Consider the following 17,046-nt stretch of genomic DNA (forward strand, 5'->3'; position numbering starts at 1 on the left):
TCCCAGGATGAATTGCCCAAGGAATAAATAAACCGGCCCTCGTGCTCCCGAGATAGTAATTCAGCCAGTTGTCAGATCCGAGTCTGCTGGCAAAGGAGTACTGGTCAAAGCATTTCAGTCTCCCCAGGGGTTAAGCGGCTGGAAGAGAAAGGAAGAGGGGGTGCAGGAGGCGAGGAGCGGAGGGAGATAGGGACTGCTCTGCACAGGAATGACAAGGAAGTCCTTGAAGCCCGTTTCCAGCCCGCTCTGCCGGCCGGATGGGGAAATGAAAGATCCGCGTCCCGGCCTGCGAGAGCTCCTCCCGGAGGTGGCCGAGAAGGTGAAGAGCGGCAACGCGTCTGAAACTATTTCCACAGAAAGGGGGGCTCCCTAGGGATTTGGGGGGCGGGTGGGAACTGCGGGGTTGGGGGCGGGGGCACCGAGGCTCTCCCGTGCCACCTGCTGCAGGCTCCGCGGCGAGGGAGGTGGACGCGGCCGGCGCAGCCCGGAGGCATCCCCGGCGGTTCTCTAGGTGGGTCTCTGGAGCCGGAGAGGAAGAACGGGGGTGGGAGGGGGCAGGGCAGCAGGACCGAGTGCGAGTGCGGGGCTGGGAGGACGCGGGAGCGTATTCCAACGGCCCACGGATCTGAGAACAGGAGGAAGCTTCCCGGCCCTTTGGGAGAAGGGGATAGAGCAACTCCCTTCTCCATTCCAATTTGCTTCCTAGTGGGAGGTCGCGGCAGCGGTCCTGGGCGGCCCTCTCCGGGGGCAGCGTCGCCGCACCCTCCCGCGGGGCGCGGAGGCAGCGGACAGGGGGGCTGCCTGGAGCTGGCGCGCCGGTCCGGGCAGGGCCCGCCACACCCGGCCGCCCGGCCGCAGCTGCAGCGGAGCCTGGGATGACCCAGGGGCTACTCGGGGGTAAGAGGGCGCAGCTGCGCGCAACAGCCGGGGCCGCGGCAGGTCCGCAACTTTGCCGGCACTGGAGCGCGCTCCCGCCCAGCTGGGAGGACCCGACCCGCCAGCCGCCGCGCCCTGGCCAGCCCGGGAGCGCCGAGGTCCCTTCGGGAGCGCAGTCCGCCGGCCCGATCGCGCAGGTCCCGCAGTCAGCGCCCGGCCCGTCCCCGGCGCACCTGCTGCGCCCTTCTCCCGCTTCACCGAGCTCCCCTCCCCCGCCTCGGACAACTACGCGCTCTCCCGGGGCCTCCCTGTCCTAGGGAGGTGCGGAGGCTGGAGGGGGAGGCGAGAGGAGGGGCGTGGGGACGTGGAAAGACAGTCCCAGCCTTCCCCGCCCGCCACCCCCACCCCAACTCGGCAGCCGTCACGTGGTGCCTGGAGTGGGAGGTGAGGAGAAGAGGCTAGACTTTTTGGATGCTCGCTTCGCCAGTAGTTCCTTCAGTCTCAGCCGCCAACTCCGGGGACGCAGCGCCCCGCCCGAGAGAGCCGGCGAGAGGAGCAGCGACCGCAGCCCGGAGCCCCGCGCGGGCGATGCGGGCGCCGCTGGCGGCACCTGCGGCTCCTCTCGGCGGCGACGGTCGCCTCGGCGACAGCAGCGCGGGCCACCGAAGCTCCGGCAGCCACCGCCGCTGCGGCGCGGGCAGGACCCGCCGCGCTCGCCGCCTCGGAGGCACCTGCCCGCTCCCGGCCCCGCGGCTCCGGGAGGATGTGGATCCTCGGCATCGCAGCCACGTTTTGCGGATTGTTCTTGCTTCCAGGTAAGAGGAGAGGCGGGCAGCCCAGGCAGGGGCGCGCACCGCGTCCGCCGCCGGCCCCGGGCGCCCCGGGCTGCGCAGAGGCTGCCCCGCTGGAGTTCGGCGGCGGCTGGAGCCCACAGGCACCGGGAGGGAAAGTCTCCGGGTCCTGCGCCGCTGGAGGAGAGAGGAGGCGGATTTGCAGGACTCGAGCTGCAGACGCTCGGTGCTCGGACTGCACTGTCTGAAGAAGCAGCGGGTAGCAGGGAGGGTCCGAGCTGTGCTGGGGCCTCCGCGCGGGAGAGACATGGCTCGCCCCGGCCTCGCCAAGTTGTCAGGCGTCTCTAGCAGCCCGTGGGAGTGGCGCCGCCGACAGGTGAAGGGCGCGCGGGGCAGTCTGTGGCGGGGCGTGCCTGGGGGGTGATGGTGTTGCTGCGACCGTTCTGGGACCGGGAGGGGACAGCTTGGGAACCAGCTCAACTGCGCGGGAGAGGGGGAGTTAGGTAGACCGAAAGCTCCTAGTCCCAGCGGAGCAGCCGGGCTGGAGCGGTGAGAGATGCCAAAACGTCTCGCTCCTTCTTTCCAGTGCTCGACCGAATTCCGATTGCGCTCTGCAGAGCTGGGACCCCGGCCGGGCACCCTGGCCCAGTGGGAGCCCTCGTAGCTGGGAAGAAAGGGCGTCGTATAGCGGCCAGGGGTGCCCGCCCGCGCGCACACAGGCCCCTCCCGGTGCCGCTGTGAGAACCGTCCCAGAGAAAGGCCGGGACCTGGGGCTCCAGGGCACTCAGTGTCCGGCACTTCCTTCCGGGTTCCCGGGAGGTTTCCTGGGAGTCTCCGAGCCACAGGAAAGCTGACTTCAAAAATTAGTAAAACTAAAAAGGCGTCTGCGAATGCAGTCGCAAAGTAGTGATTAAGTCATTTGTAACCAATTAACAATTAGGCAAATCCTTCAGCGTAGCCTGGAGCTGACTCTCGTCTTTGGGGCTATGCGGGCGCGCGGGTGCACGCCTTCCTTGCAACTTGCGCGTGGGAAGGCCAGGTGTGTTGCTGTTCCGGCTGTTTGTGCGGAGCCCGGGGCAGGTGTAGCGAGCAGACCTCCGCTTCATCCTTCAGGACCCTGGGCGCCCTGCCGCCCCCTGCCGGCTTCAGCCACGTCGGCTTTACTCGGAAACCCTGCTGCGGGGAGCACCCGGGCGGCTGGATGGGCAGGGGAGGGTCCTGGTACCCCGGGGGTCTTTGCAGGGGCTGGATCTGAACCCCCTGCGTCTGTCCCGCAGGCTTTGCGCTGCAGATCCAGTGCTACCAGTGTGAAGAGTTCCAGCTGAACAACGACTGCTCCTCCCCGGAGTTCATCGTGAACTGCACGGTGAACGTCCAGGACATGTGTCAGAAAGAAGTGATGGAGCAAAGTGCGGGTAAGAGCCTGCAGCTCTCCTCCCCTCCCAGCCTGGGCCGCTGTGGCTGAGGGAGCCACTAAATTACAGGACAGGGGACTGACTTTGATTCATGCCTACACGCTGGTTATCACAGATTTACTTTCACAGTGCTGGGAAAATGAAGAGTTCCAAGTTACTTTAATCTCATTAGGCTTAATTACCAGGGCTTCTCCTCCAGGGACTCGGGCGGGGAAGTGCATTTAATGAGTGGCTCTCCTCTTTTTATTTACTCCGCTCACCTCCCTCTGCTAACAGCTGATCAGGAGGCTGGAGAATATATGGATAACCAGCTCTGCTTGGACAACTAGACGGTGCCCTCTGCACAGTGTCAGCCTGAAATATGAAGCTAGTTGAAGTTCCCAGAGGTCAGAGCTTGAAAAATGTGTTATGTCATAGAGCCACACGTATTTCTCCGAGAAACACTACAGGGTCTTCATTCAATTTTAGAACTAGCGCATCACATTCCAGGCACAGATTGCCAAGAGCTTTCGAAGGAATGCTGTTTCCAGCCCCACGGGCTTAGTGGCTGGCTGGCTGGCTGGCTGGTGGATGAGAGGGCCTGGGCGTTATGTGAGGGAAGAAGGGGGTCTTGGGAGAGGAAACCTCCTTGTTCACTCCAGCTGACCAGTCTTCTCACTGAGGTGGACTCCCCAGCTCCTACCAGCATTCTTATCAGAAATCAAAGCCCCTAAAAGTGCAATTGGAACTTTGGGGAGATGGATGGAACTCTAGCTTCACTTCCAAGGTCAAACTCATAGACAAAATTAGCCATTTTAAGAATATTGAGAAAATGGGAAATAGCATCTGTTGCGGGGAGAGCCCCCAGAGTCTCACTTCAGGATCAATTCTGAAAAACTGACATGTAGCCTTAGTCAAATTCCTAAGAGCTTTAATAACTTACATACCCGGGAAAGCCGCTGCTCCAGTGGTGGCTGGCCTGGACAAGTCCACCCAGGACAGGGTCTCTAGGGGGTTAATAGTAAACCCATGGGGTGGGTAGTCATGTAGACCCCAGAAAGGACAATGGATTCCTCAGTAAACAGATACCATCAGGCAGTTAGCACACTCTATGCATTCACTAGGCTCCTTCTTGGAGCCTGACCTTTATCTCTGGGTGTCTTCCCCATTTCTGGTAGTCAGCCATGCCTGAGGCTACAGAAAGTTAAGAGTTAAACAGAGTCCAACATTTCCCAGATACCTTTCAGAGCCCTGCTCCTCTTTGGTTTGCTGAACTGCACTGCCCACAGAGCCTGAAGAAGGGATTGAACCATCAAATGACCTCCTTTTTTAAAAAAATGAATTTATAGGGGTGACATTGGTTAACAAAATTATACAGATTTCCATAGTGCCTATTGTGGGGGACCCCAGTCTTATGAGAGTTCAAGCCACTGCTCTGGGAGACATCCCAGTCCAGTGGGAGAAACTCAGTTTCTGATTAGGGTGGAGGACTTAAAAAAATTATACAGGTTTCAGGTATACAATTCTACAATACATTATCTCTATATTGCATTGTGTGTTTACCACCCCAAGTCAGATGTCCTTCCATCATCATTTATACCCCCTTTACCTTCTCATATTCCCCCAACACATCCCCTTCCCTCTGGCAACCATCAGTTAAATGACCTCCTTAACCAATTGGCAAGTTAAAGCAAGGGCTGTAGTTCTTAAGCCAGCGCCTTGGAAAAGTAATGTCTTCTCGGAGAAGGGCCTGGAAATGCCTTGTTGCTAACTGCAGTTATTTGGAGAGCAGATGGCTCCTCACTGTGCTATGATTTGGCGGCTGTGTGGTGTTAAATGCTGTTCTCTATGGGTCCTTACTGGTCTAGGTCTGGATTCTTGTTGCCAAAATCCCTCTTCTGGGAAATCTGAAGTGTATTGCTCACAAGAATAAACTGTCCCAAGATAAGCAGGTTGCATAGCTTTGTCATACGGGTTTCTGGCTATTGAAAAAGTAAAAGAGAACAAAACTTAGTGATGATCCTTTAGTCAAGATTGAAAAAGATGATTTTGACAAGCTGCTGCTTCTCTACATGTTTTGTTCCCAAGCACTGCGCCTGAGCAAAACTTACTGCCCTCTGCCAAAGGGGCTGCTGTGTTGTGAATCGGGCTCCCTCTGAACACTCTGTCACTTTAGAATATGTGCAGCTTTCTTCCCGGCATTAGGTTAGAGCCAGCAAAGGGGGCGCTTTACTGTGGACACGTTAGGAACTTCAGACTCAGACTCCTGGAGGCGGCTGCTTACCTGGGTATCATGTTTTATAAACCTGGGGTCTGGTGGAGATAAGGAGAGACTATGCCAGAAGTGGTGTCGTTTTTCGAAGAGAAATTTCTTCCTCTCTAAAAGTATGCCTAAGATGAATACCACACATCATTTCAGTGTGCTATGTGTCATCGACTTCATTCTCTTCTCAAGCCACACTGTAAAAAAGGCCCAGCAGGCATTGTAACACCCACTTATCCACAGACAACTGCAGCACAGACAGTGGCAAGTGCCTGGCCTGAAGTTGCTATTAGTTTGGTCAAGATGAACACCTTCTCTCCAAACCAGGTTCCTCTGGCCATATGTCCTAGGCCCAGGGGCGACAGAGATGGAAGTGATAAGGTAGTCTCATTTGTGAAGGCTGAGAAACAAACAGTTGATGGGCATGAAGGAAAAACCAGTTATGAGGGGAAGGATGGGAGTCCTGTGCACGTGGCAACAGGGCGTTTCAGAGCCTGAATTCAATAGAAAGCAGACAAATACATGTTCCTGAATCAGAAGAACGATGTTCGGCGGGGGGGGGGGGGGGGGGGGTGCTGGTAATTCAAAGCACTTCCATTTTCATCTCCAGGTAATTGTTAGAGGCCAATCAATTGACTATTAATTCTCCTCTTGTTGGTAGCGATGGAGAGCCAACCATTGCTGATTGTTAAGTGACCGCAGTGTAGTACAATCGTGGAGGGCTGTCTTCTGGGTGTGCTCAGGGCTTCCAGCTCCACCTTCAGGCTCCGCGCTCTACTTGGAGTATTTCATGCAGTCTGGTGGTCAGGCCTCTTCGGAAGCCCTTGCTTCCCGAGGCCACCAGCATTCAATTCTACTTCAGGGCCAACTTCTCCAATCTGGAGAAAATAATGCTTGCTAAATGATACTAGTAGGAATCAAAGTCAGAATGTTTGTTTGCTTGATCAGTAACATATATTGTGCTGAGAATCTTTGTGTGTTAGAGCTGAAGGGGCCCCCTGACTCACAGTAAAGGGTGCACGAAGGAATCTTCTGGGACTTTTATTCAAATCCACATGACTGGGCCCTCCACTACCCCTCCTGCCTGTCCCCCCACCCCCCACAAGAAGCCAGTTCCCTAAGTCTGTGGTATAGCTGGCCATGGTTCTTCCATAAACTCCCAAGTGACCCTCAGGTGCCCTAAGTTGTGCACTGCTGATCTGGAGCATACTTTAGTGTTACAGGGGAGGAAAGCAAGGGCCAGAAAAGTTAGGTGTCCGATCCAAGTCCCCCAGCCAACTGTTATGAAAAGGCACCTGATTCCTCAGCCCACACCTTATAGAGTAAAATATGCTGCCAGGTTTGCCTGCAAAGTTCAAGGAGGCAAAATGCTGAAGACTCAGACAGCTCTCATGTCTGCCCGATTCACCTGAACAGGCATAGCGAACAAGCTGAGTGGACAGGCCACAAAGTGGATATTGAAAGAATAGGAGGACCCAGCAAAGGATTTTTAGCTTGAGTGTCATGTGGACTGGCATTTTTCATATGTACTACAGAAAAAGCAGAGTTTTAAATGGACTACGAGATTTTAATGAACCAAGCAAGTTTGACATTAAACAGTAATGAAAGACATACTCTTTCCAAAAAATACCAGCAATGCAATATGCCCAGGCATTCAGTTAGTCCTTTCTGGATTAAGTCTGCAAACTCAGCTCTTTGAGTTTTGAGGCAGGTACAACATTTAGTTTTCAGTTGGGAAATACATTTAAAATTAACCTTTACCTATTCCCCAGGGTGCCGTTCCTATTAGGTGCTGGGATTTATTTTCCACCACTCTTTATCCCCTTGGCCATTTCCGGAGCAATAATGCCCAGCTGTGGGGAAGGGACCTTTGGTTCTGCCTCTTTCATGGTCCTTACTAATTGATATTTAAATGTTTGCATAAGGAATGCCTTGCTCTCACTAGCTCTCTGTAATGAGTTAGCAACTACTTACCATCACCCTTGAGAGTGACATTTCTTTTGCTCTTGCTTTTTACTGCACTCTGAAAAGTATTTCACATATTGATTTTCATTTCAGAATAGGAGCTCCCCACCCCATTTGAATTGTTACAACCAGGGTGTAAAGAATGTGAATTTGCATTTGTTTGACAGTGCAATCTTGTAATTAGAGTTTTTCCTCTTGACTAGATACAGTGAAGGGGGCATAATTTAATTTTTATAGACTAGCCAATTTCTGCCCTTAGTAAAATATAGCTCTGTCAGTGAGCAAAATGTTACAGGTTCTCCAAAACCTTATTTAAAAGTTAAATGCAGTATATTGAGAGAAAGTTCATGGTCTGAATCTGTAACCTAATCGATCTCTTCACCCATCCTCTGCAACATGCATTAATCTATTTGTCTGTTTTGCAATACAAGAGTTACTGATTTATATGCCATGTTGCATCTGCATTATGGCCGTATAAGCAATGGCGATTTTCCTTTTGGATTACTTAGTTGCTCATTCAGTTGGGTAGGGAGAGCTCCATGCCTTGGATAGGTTAATTTGATGCCTTATTTTCTCATAAACTAAATAAAAGATGGCAAGTGAGGACTCTAAAAGAATCAGTCATCCACTCATGGAAAGATAACCATGGCCTATGTTTTCTTAAGTCTATGCTCTGCTTAATTTCACTAAAATATGAGTATTGGGCTGTAGCTTGTCATTGGGGTGGGCCAGTTCTGCTAATCAGTATTATATCTCAGTCCCTTGACACCTGCATTCTTTTCCAGGTTTGCACCTGCACCCATGCACACACATCATACCTATGATTATATGTATACTGTTACATTTTTGCCTGTACAGATGCTTTTCAACTTACGATGGGGTTAGTTCTGATAAACCCGTTATAAGGTAAAAATGTTCTTAAGTTGGAAATGCATTTCATGCACCTCAGCTACCAAACATCGTAGCTTACCACTTGGTTTCTACAGAATGCATATTGCTCTCACACTATCAAAAGCAGAATAATCATAAGTTGAACCAGTACAAGTTGGGGACTGACCATCTGTAAATATCTGCACACACACATAATTCTTGTAAGAAAACTGAAAACGTGAAGTCCCCCTTCTTTACAGATGTTCAGGATGTTAATTACTGGTCCCTGTTGTGTTATAGCAGGAAGGCGCTTTCTAACAGCTGCCTTTCCCAGAACCATTTTGTTAGGATCACCTTGATCTCTGTTCATCTTCCAGGGCCCCGTCTGCTCCGTATCCCTCCTTCTCCTCTCAGTGCTCTCCTCGTCTCCCCATTAGACATCCCACTTCCATTCTTCATGCTCTTCCCCTCCACACCATTTTGAATCAGTCAGAAGGGTATAGACCAGTGATGGCGAACCTATGACACGCGTGTCAGAGGTGACACGCGAACTCATTTTTTTGGTTGATTTTTCTTTGTTAAATGGCATTTAAATATATAAAATAAATATCAAAAATATAAGTCTTCGTTTTACTATGGTTGCAAATATCAAAAAATTTCTATATGTGACACGGCACCAGAGTTAAGTTAGGGTTTTTCAAAAAGCTGACACGCCGAGCTCAAAAGGTTCGCCATCACTGGTATAGACTATGCTCTAAGAATGAAGTGAAAAAACAAAGATAAAATTTTTTTTGCCATATTTTAACTTTACCAAGATGACTTCAACAGGTTAAAAAACTTTGAAGAAGATTCAGATGTCAGGAAACATATCTTCGTGTATTAACATCAGCCCTGCTAGAAAGGTTTCCGTGTCGACTTCAATAAAGTTATGGATCACACAGGGAAGGCTTCTGTTCAGTGAATGTCAATATCACTTTCTCCTTTCTGGTGGGACACAACACCTCCCTCTCCGGGGCAAGGCATTTTCCAATGAGTTGCTCCCTTCGTTTTGGAAAAGCATCCATCTTTCATGCAGAGGGCATCGCTGGCGTCTGAGGCAGCATTTGCAGGGTGAACGTCAAATGTCTTTAGTTCCTTGGGCTCTCCAGTAAGTGGAGCATTTGTTTATGTTAACTTTCCAGCTGAACAAGCCACCGGAGATGACCTGGCATCTCCAGAGATGAACCCTTTGAAGATTGATCCAATCCGGATCTCCCCTAACACTAATTCCTCCCACCAAAACTTCATGAAAGCTTCCCTCATTGATGGTTTTCCTAATGAGTTTAAACAGAGAGGCTTCAAAGCGGGGGTTTTCTCCCGAGAGAAAAGTGAAACGAAGGATGAAAACAAAACTGACACTGTTTCCTTTGAATTTTGTAAAGGAAACCTGCTTCCCTTATATATTCCTGGCACCAAAAGATCTGAATCTACAGTTGAGTTCCTCTGCTTCCCTGCCTCTCCCTTTTTTTCCTTTCATACTTCTGGAATGATTGACTGACTTAGGCTCTAGCAAACCTGGCAAAGTGTTATTAGCACACAGTGCAGAAGGCTTCAGCACCCAGCCCTGCTTTTAGTTGTCAGATGGAAAGGGTATTGCACTTCATTAGGGAAGGAAGCACTCAGTCCCGGCTTCCCATGCTTGGTAACTTTGAAGAGGTTACTTAAGGTCCCCAAGGGCCCAGCTTCCCCAACCCCCGCCCCCTAGATAATGCAGAGGCAGGCCATCTGTTTTCCTGTGCGATACAGAGAGACAGTGAGAAATAACCATCTGAAGGAATTAATCCTCGCCAGGACCTGCTCCAGCCACCATCCTCCTGCCTCAGAAGGCTGGCCCACAGCCTCCCCTGAGTCACTCTGCACACCACTTCCCGTCTCTCACACTGAAGGAGTCCTCGAATTCAGCCTTCGATTCCTTATAGTAGGATCCTAATAGCTGTCCTAGAAGGTTCACAGCGAGACAGTATCCTCACTTGATGGTTGGTGAATCTGAGATGCAGAGAGGTCCAGCAATTGGCTCAAGACCACACAGCCAGTGGGACTGAAATTTAAACCCTGCCCTGTCCCCAGGAGTTTTTTTGATCATTATAATGACATTCTGTATATTTTTCTTTTTGCATTTTTTAATAACAATTTTATTGAGATACTAGAGGCCCAGTGCACAACATTCATGCACTGGCAGGGGGAGTGGGGTCCCTCAGCCCGGCATGTGCCCTCTCGCAGTCTGGGACCCCTTGGGGGATGTCCGCTTGCTGGATAGGATAAGGCCTGCTCCCCGCTTCTGGCTGAGGCACACTGACCACCAGGGGGCAGTTCCTGCGTTGAGCACCTGCCCCCTGGTGGTCAGTGCGCATCATAGCAACCGGTCGTTCTGCCATTCAGTCTGTTTGCATATTAGCCTTTTATTATATAGGATAATCCTTTTAGTGTGAACAATTCAGTGGTTTTAAATATACTTAAAGTTGTGGATATAATTGAATTGCAGATATATTTCTAATGTCAGAATATTTTTCATTTGCCCAAAATGAACCCCTGTGCCTGTTAGCAGTGTACTGTCTGTCTCTGTGGATTTGCCTATTCTGGATGTTTCAGATAAATGGAATCAGACAGTATGTGGTCTTTATGACTGATTTTCACTGAAGATAACATTTTCAAGGCTCATCCATTTCACTTCCAGTTTTGAGATGCATCCTTCCTTTTGCTTGTGCAGGGATCTGGAGAGAAAAACTTAGGTTTGGCAAATCCCTGAATTAGGGAGTGGGGGAGGGATGGGGCATGCTGTGAACCTTGGGACTGCATTGACTAATTAGCCAGTTTGTTGAGTTGAAAAACTTGTGCCAAGAGCAAGTCATTCCAGCGAGCTGAACGAAATTTGTGTTCATCAAGCATCTGCTTTGTGCCAAACACTGGGCTTCCGTCCATTGCCTCTTCCTCCACTGCCATGTATTAAAGAGTTCATGTGCTTTTCAGTGAAGCGATTATGAATTGGTTTATGTGAACCACAAGAATCCTCAGATACCTGGATGGGTTAGTCCTGATTCCTGAAGCTCTTATCAGTGATACCAGCTGCCCATCCCTACATTTGGCCTCACTTGTAGGCCACAGCCCTCAAGAATGATTTACAATAGCCAAGATATGGAAACAATTCAGCGTCCATCAATAGATGAGTGGATAAAAAGGCTGTGGTACATATATAGAATGGAATATTACTTGGCCATAAAAAAGAATGGAAACTTACCATTTGTGTCTGCATGGGTAGACTGACTAGAGCAGCCGTGGGCAAACTACGGCCCGCGGGCCGGATCCAGCCCGTTTGGCTGTTCTATCCGGCCTGCGGAGCCGAAAGAGCGGAGGGTTCTCTTGCTCTCCCCTCTGCTCCTTCACCAGCAGCAGTGTTAACATGTATTAGTTCACACAAACACTCCATCCATGCTTTTGTTCCGGCCCTCTGGTCCAGTTTAAGAACCCATTGTGGCCCTCGAGTCAAAAAGTTTGCCCACCCCTGGACTAGAGGGTATTATGCTAAGTGAAATAAGTCAGTCAGAGACAGACAAATATCATATGATTTCAATTACATGTGGAATGTAAAGAACAAAATAAATGAACAAACAAAACAGAAACAAACTCATAGACATAGAGAACAAACAGACTGGCACTTGCCAGGAGGGAGAGGGTTTGGAGGACTGGGTGAAAGAGATGAAGGAATTAAGAAGTACAGATTGGTAGTTACAAAATAGTCACAGGGATGTAAGGTACCACATAGGGAATATAATCAATAATATTGTAATAGCTGAGTATCAACCTGTGGGGGGCATGCAGGAGGCAGCCTATCAACGACTCTCATCATTGATGTTTCTGTCCCTCCCTCTCCCTTCCTCTATCTGAACTCAATAAAAAACATATTAAAATAATAATGTAATAATTATGATGCCTGAAAATATCAGGGGTGGAAAATCACTTTGTAAAGTGTATGATTGTCTAATCACTATGCTGTGGTTAGTACAAAATAATATTGAAAGTAAAAAAGAGAAAATCATGCACCTCTTAGTCTAGGATAGACTTAATTTATAACTTTACAGATGAGAAGGCCATGGTGCAGAGAGGACTTCTCTTTCCTGAGGCTAATCATCATGATCAGTCCATTTGTTTCTTCCCTTGAGAAGGCTGAGAGTGGGACAGGTGCAGAGGGATTCCGGGGAGAGATTTTTGTTAAGGAGATACGATTTGGGCACAGGTTGGTCATCTACACTGAGTACTGAATGAGTACAAGTCCAGCCTTTTTGTGCCAAACCAAATCCTTGATTGTGCCCTTTATGCAGGCAGAACGCTTTACTCCTCTAGAATTGGGAAATCTCTTCTTTGAAATTCTCTTTTTTAAAACTAAGCTGATTCTTCCTTACCTTGTAGTTTTTATTGTGGTAGAAGGGATTGTATTATGGGGCCAGGACAAGCACAGGTAAAAGCATATTTCCTTCCCCACACTCCACAAAAGGCCTTATCTATAACTTAGGAGTCTTAGTCAAGTCTGTGATGAATCAGCTTGCAATGAAACAAAAGAATTGTATACTAGGGGCCCAATGCACAAATTCATGCACCTTGAAAGGAACTGTGGGCCATGAGGCTGTGGTGGGCACAGGGTCAGGTCTTGGCCCATCCTCCGCGCCCCTGCCTGACCCTCTCGCCATGGCCTCCAGTCCCCTATCTGCCAGCAGCCCCATCCCTGCCGCCTCAGCTCCCAGCCACCCGCTCGCACCCGCTAACAGATGGCCCCTCAGGAGCAGGGGGAGGTGGAGAAGCCCTCAGGCGTGATTGGGGCCTGCAGCCGCTCACCCTGATGACAGCGACTGGTGCCCTGCCTTGGTCTGGTGCCCCCACTCATCTGCTCTACCATCTTGCCTTGGCCAACACCTGCCATGTTCTGCTCTTTGCTGCCTGCTGCTGACGCCTGCCATGTTCCACGTGTGCCCCCTGGTGGTCATCTCACACCATAGTGACTGGTTCTGTTCCGCTGTTCGATCTATTTGCATATTAGGGTTTTATATATATAGATGCCACTTATTCTTGCTCTCCAATAAACTGTGGACTGTGGCTACATTGTGATTCAGAAACTGTTTTCATTGGCCAGAGCTCTAGGGCAGCGACTTTCAACTGGTGTGCCGCAAGAATTTTTAAAACATGCAATACCTGACTATTTAGTCAGGGGCACTGACCTCTTCCCCTTAGATTTCCAAATTAAAAAATGACAACAGCCAACACAATAGCTGTCCGGTGTGAATGGATCAAAAGTTACTTATTTTTTGTCAGATTGACAAAATATAGAATACATTTTTTGGTGTGCCGCAGAATTTTAGTAATGAGTTTATGTGTGCTATGAGATGAAAAGGGTTGGAAATTGCTGCTATGGGGCATGTTATCTTATTAATAAATTGCTTTCAACTTTCTGATTGTTTCTAACAGTTCAAAGCAAAGCAGGAGATGAACTGAATTAAGTGCTGTAGATAAGGTGAAACCATAGAGATCATAATAAATTGCTGGGTTTTTTTTGAAAGAATAAAAAAGAGTAAAGCCCCGATGTTTCAAGGTGTTGATTCGGCTTTATGACTTTGCAAAGCAGGAGAGGGATCCAGATGCAAAAGTGATGGAGTGCTGTATTATTTTAAGGAAGTTGTGGTCCTTGGTCCAGTGGTTTTCATTTCTCACTGGACATGGACAATAGCTTTTTATGTTTTTCTATTTCTTGGGCTTGTTCGGGAGAGCAGAGGGACGGGAGACAGCGCAAGAGGCGGTGGCGCCAGGCGCTGCTCAGCCCCAGAGTCAGTGCGTGAGGTGTTCGGAGCGAATACAAATGAGCAGCGCAGGTCCGCTCTCCGCTGAGGCTTCTTCGGAGCATCCGCGAAGCAGGCGTGTAATGTGACGATGGGCGATGGGTTTCAGGCCCTGTTTTACTGCCTATGCAGAATCTAGCAAACCACTTGGGTTTCCCGTCTCTCTCGGAGAATCTGCTCAGAAACAAGAGGCTGACTAGTTTCCACCCAGCGAAGGCCTCCAGATGAGGATGCAGGGGATCTGGGCTTCAAAGCCAGCCCGGGGTCCTTTGGGGAATTGCGCTGCCTTAAGAGGCAGAGGCAGAGCGTGGGAGAGGCGCCTGGAGAGCGGAGCCTCAGCTAACTGTCTTTGAAAGGCAGGGCAGCTTTCTACTCCGCCTGCCACTGGCTGTTGGAAGGGAAAGAAGAAGAAAGCTACTCAGAGGGGTCGTTTTCCCTAAGAGGGGGTTAAACTCCAAAGTGACAGCCAAGCCCTGTGGAACCCGAGTCCCATCGAGGCCCTGCTTACCTGCGTGAATTGAGTGTCATTGCTAGACCTGACCTTCCTGGTGTAGGCGACAGTGACGGCACGATGACAGAAGGACGTTCTGACAGTGCTGTCTGCTCAGTGTTCTCCGGCCAGCACTTGGCTGGGCTGGATCCTTCCAGTGTTTAAGCGCATCTTTTCCTAATTTCCTTCATTGGAGTTCATTCATGCTCTTCATTTCTCTACACCGACCCCTGAAAAGACACTATGCCCATCTCTCTCTCTCTCTCCCTCTCTCTTTCTATCTCTCAATCTTCCTCCCCATTTTTACATCCTCCCTGTTGTTCACACATGCAAACATGCATACACACACACACACACACACACACACACACACACATGCACGCGCACACGATCACCACTCACTGGTATACAGACCCTCAGAAAATATTTGCTGAATGAGTATATTTGAATAAAAATTAAAGCTAAACAGATATATCAGCAATTTAAAAATATTATATCAGAAATGAAGGAGCTTAAATCTCTAGCATAAGAAGAAAATAGAAAAGATATTAGTTTAATATACCTTTTCCTTCTTTTTCCTTCTTAGTTAAACTAGAAACAGCCAACTAATCCCTATTAGTAGCAATTGTCATTTAAGAACAGCTCTGAAGTGTAATCCACCAGCTTTCCTATTTGTCAGCTTGCCTTCAAACTGGTCTGCTCGTGCTTCTGACGAGGAGTGTTTTCTGGAAACACACACACACCCCAAGCTAACTTGGGAGTCATGCTAACCGGGGGACGGGTCACCACCCAGCCAGTCCTATCAGCTGACAGTTTGGCGTTTTTAATCCTCACCCTAGAATATGTTTACTGATTTGGGGAGAGAGGAAGGAGTGAGAGAAAATCATCAGTTGGTTGCCTCCCATATGCACCCCGACTTGGCATAGAACCCGCAACCTAGGTATGTGACTGGGAATTGAACCCCCAGCCTGTTGGTGTACAGGACACCAAAACGCTCCAACCAACTGAGGCACCCAGCCAGGGCTCCGCTGACGGGTTAAGTTATTTGGAGCTCTCTTTGACCACCTGGGTCATGAATTCCCTTCGGAAGAAAGAAGCCTCCCCCAACCCCCAGTGATAGTTCCCCAGCAAACCTGGGCCTCTCCCACGCAGGAGATGCGAGTTGAGAACAGATGGAAATTTCCATAACAGAGAGGCAGCCCAGACTTCGCGCTGCAAATGTACTTCCAGACCATTTGGTTTGGGCAAACTAAACCACAGAGGGATTGGGGGGAAAGACTGTTTTTGCTCTCCTACTGCCCGCCTTGCACTTACACTGTTTCGCTGAACTGTAAGACTCCACTCATTGCTTGAATTCTCGCCCTGCTTGTTGAATACCGTTAGTACTACTGTCATCACACCCAGGTGCCGGTCTCATGTAGAAGCCACAGGAGCTCTGGCTGCAGTGGCTCCTGGGCATCAAGGTGCATGTGGTCTGTCTCCTTCCTTAGTCTATGGGGCCTGGTTTCAAAAGAGGAGTAACCAGCTCCCAAATTCTGTTACGTTCTTGCCTCCACCCTAGGCCTCACTTTGTGTCACTTAAGAATGGTTTTGCTGCAAGTAACAGGGACTTAAACCATAAGACATTTATTGTTTGCCTAATAAGATGGTCCAGAAGTAGGTGGCCTTGGGGTTATTCTCACAGCTCAGTGATGTCATCAAAGACCTAGGCTCTCTCCATTTTCCTACTCACTTTCCTAAGCACATTGGCTTTTTATCTACTGGCTTGTTGCTGGTTGGTAACAAGGTAGCTGCTTATATTCCCACTAGAGGCCTGTTGCACGAAGAGATTCGTGCAATAGGCCTTCCCTTCCCTTGGCTGCTGGCACCAGTTTTTCTCTGGCACCCGGGACCCAGGCCTTTGCTCTGGCCAGAGTGCCCCCCAAGCTGTCAGGCCTCCCAGCTCCGCTGATCCTGGGCCATGAGGCCTTGCGGCTCTGCTGATCCCAGGGCCGTGAGGCCTTGTGGCTCCACTGATCCCGGGGCCATGAGGCCTCGCTGCTTGGCCAGCTTCGGGGCCATTTGGCTTTGCCCCACCACTTGGAGCCTACGTATGCAAATTAACCGCCATCTTTGTTGGCGGTTAATTTGCATATCACCCTGATTAGCCAATGGGAAGTGTAGCGAAGGTACGGTCAATTACCCTTTTTGTCTTTTATTAGATAGAATAAAAGATGTTCTCTTCAGCTTTTCCTTTTATAAGAAAACAAAGCTCTCCCAAAGTCCCTCAAGTGAATTCTGCCTACCTTTCATTGGTCACAACGTCATCTCATGGCCACTACTTGCTGTAAGGATGAAGGCAAATGGTGGCTGTGGGTGGCCCCCTGTCAGTGTCTGCAAAATCACCTTGTGAGAAATCCTGCTCAAAATTGGGAAAAATTCCAGCACAGTGCTTCCAGTGGCCCCTAGAGAAAGAACTGGGGAGATTCGCTGTCCCAAACATCACCTGCCCTTTTGCCTAAAATGAACACCAAATCCTTCATCATAAATCACTGTC

General features: G+C 49.7%; 1 protein-coding gene across 1 annotated transcript in view; it reads left to right on the forward strand.

Moving 5' to 3' along the window:
* The first annotated feature begins 442 nt into the window (after nt 1-442).
* LYPD1 (LY6/PLAUR domain containing 1) overlaps nt 443-17,046 on the forward strand; it is a 37,551-nt gene continuing 20,947 nt past the window's right edge. Inside the window, exons 1-3 of the mRNA XM_036320494.1 lie at nt 443-511; nt 707-1,691; nt 2,945-3,082. Coding sequence (XP_036176387.1) covers nt 1,640-1,691; nt 2,945-3,082 — 190 coding nt within the window. The 5' untranslated portion in view covers nt 443-511; nt 707-1,639. The remainder of the gene's footprint in view (nt 512-706; nt 1,692-2,944; nt 3,083-17,046) is intronic.

The sequence above is a fragment of the Myotis myotis genome, unplaced genomic scaffold, assembly GCF_014108235.1.
Source record: "Myotis myotis isolate mMyoMyo1 unplaced genomic scaffold, mMyoMyo1.p scaffold_m19_p_8, whole genome shotgun sequence".
Lineage (NCBI taxonomy): Eukaryota > Metazoa > Chordata > Mammalia > Chiroptera > Vespertilionidae > Myotis > Myotis myotis.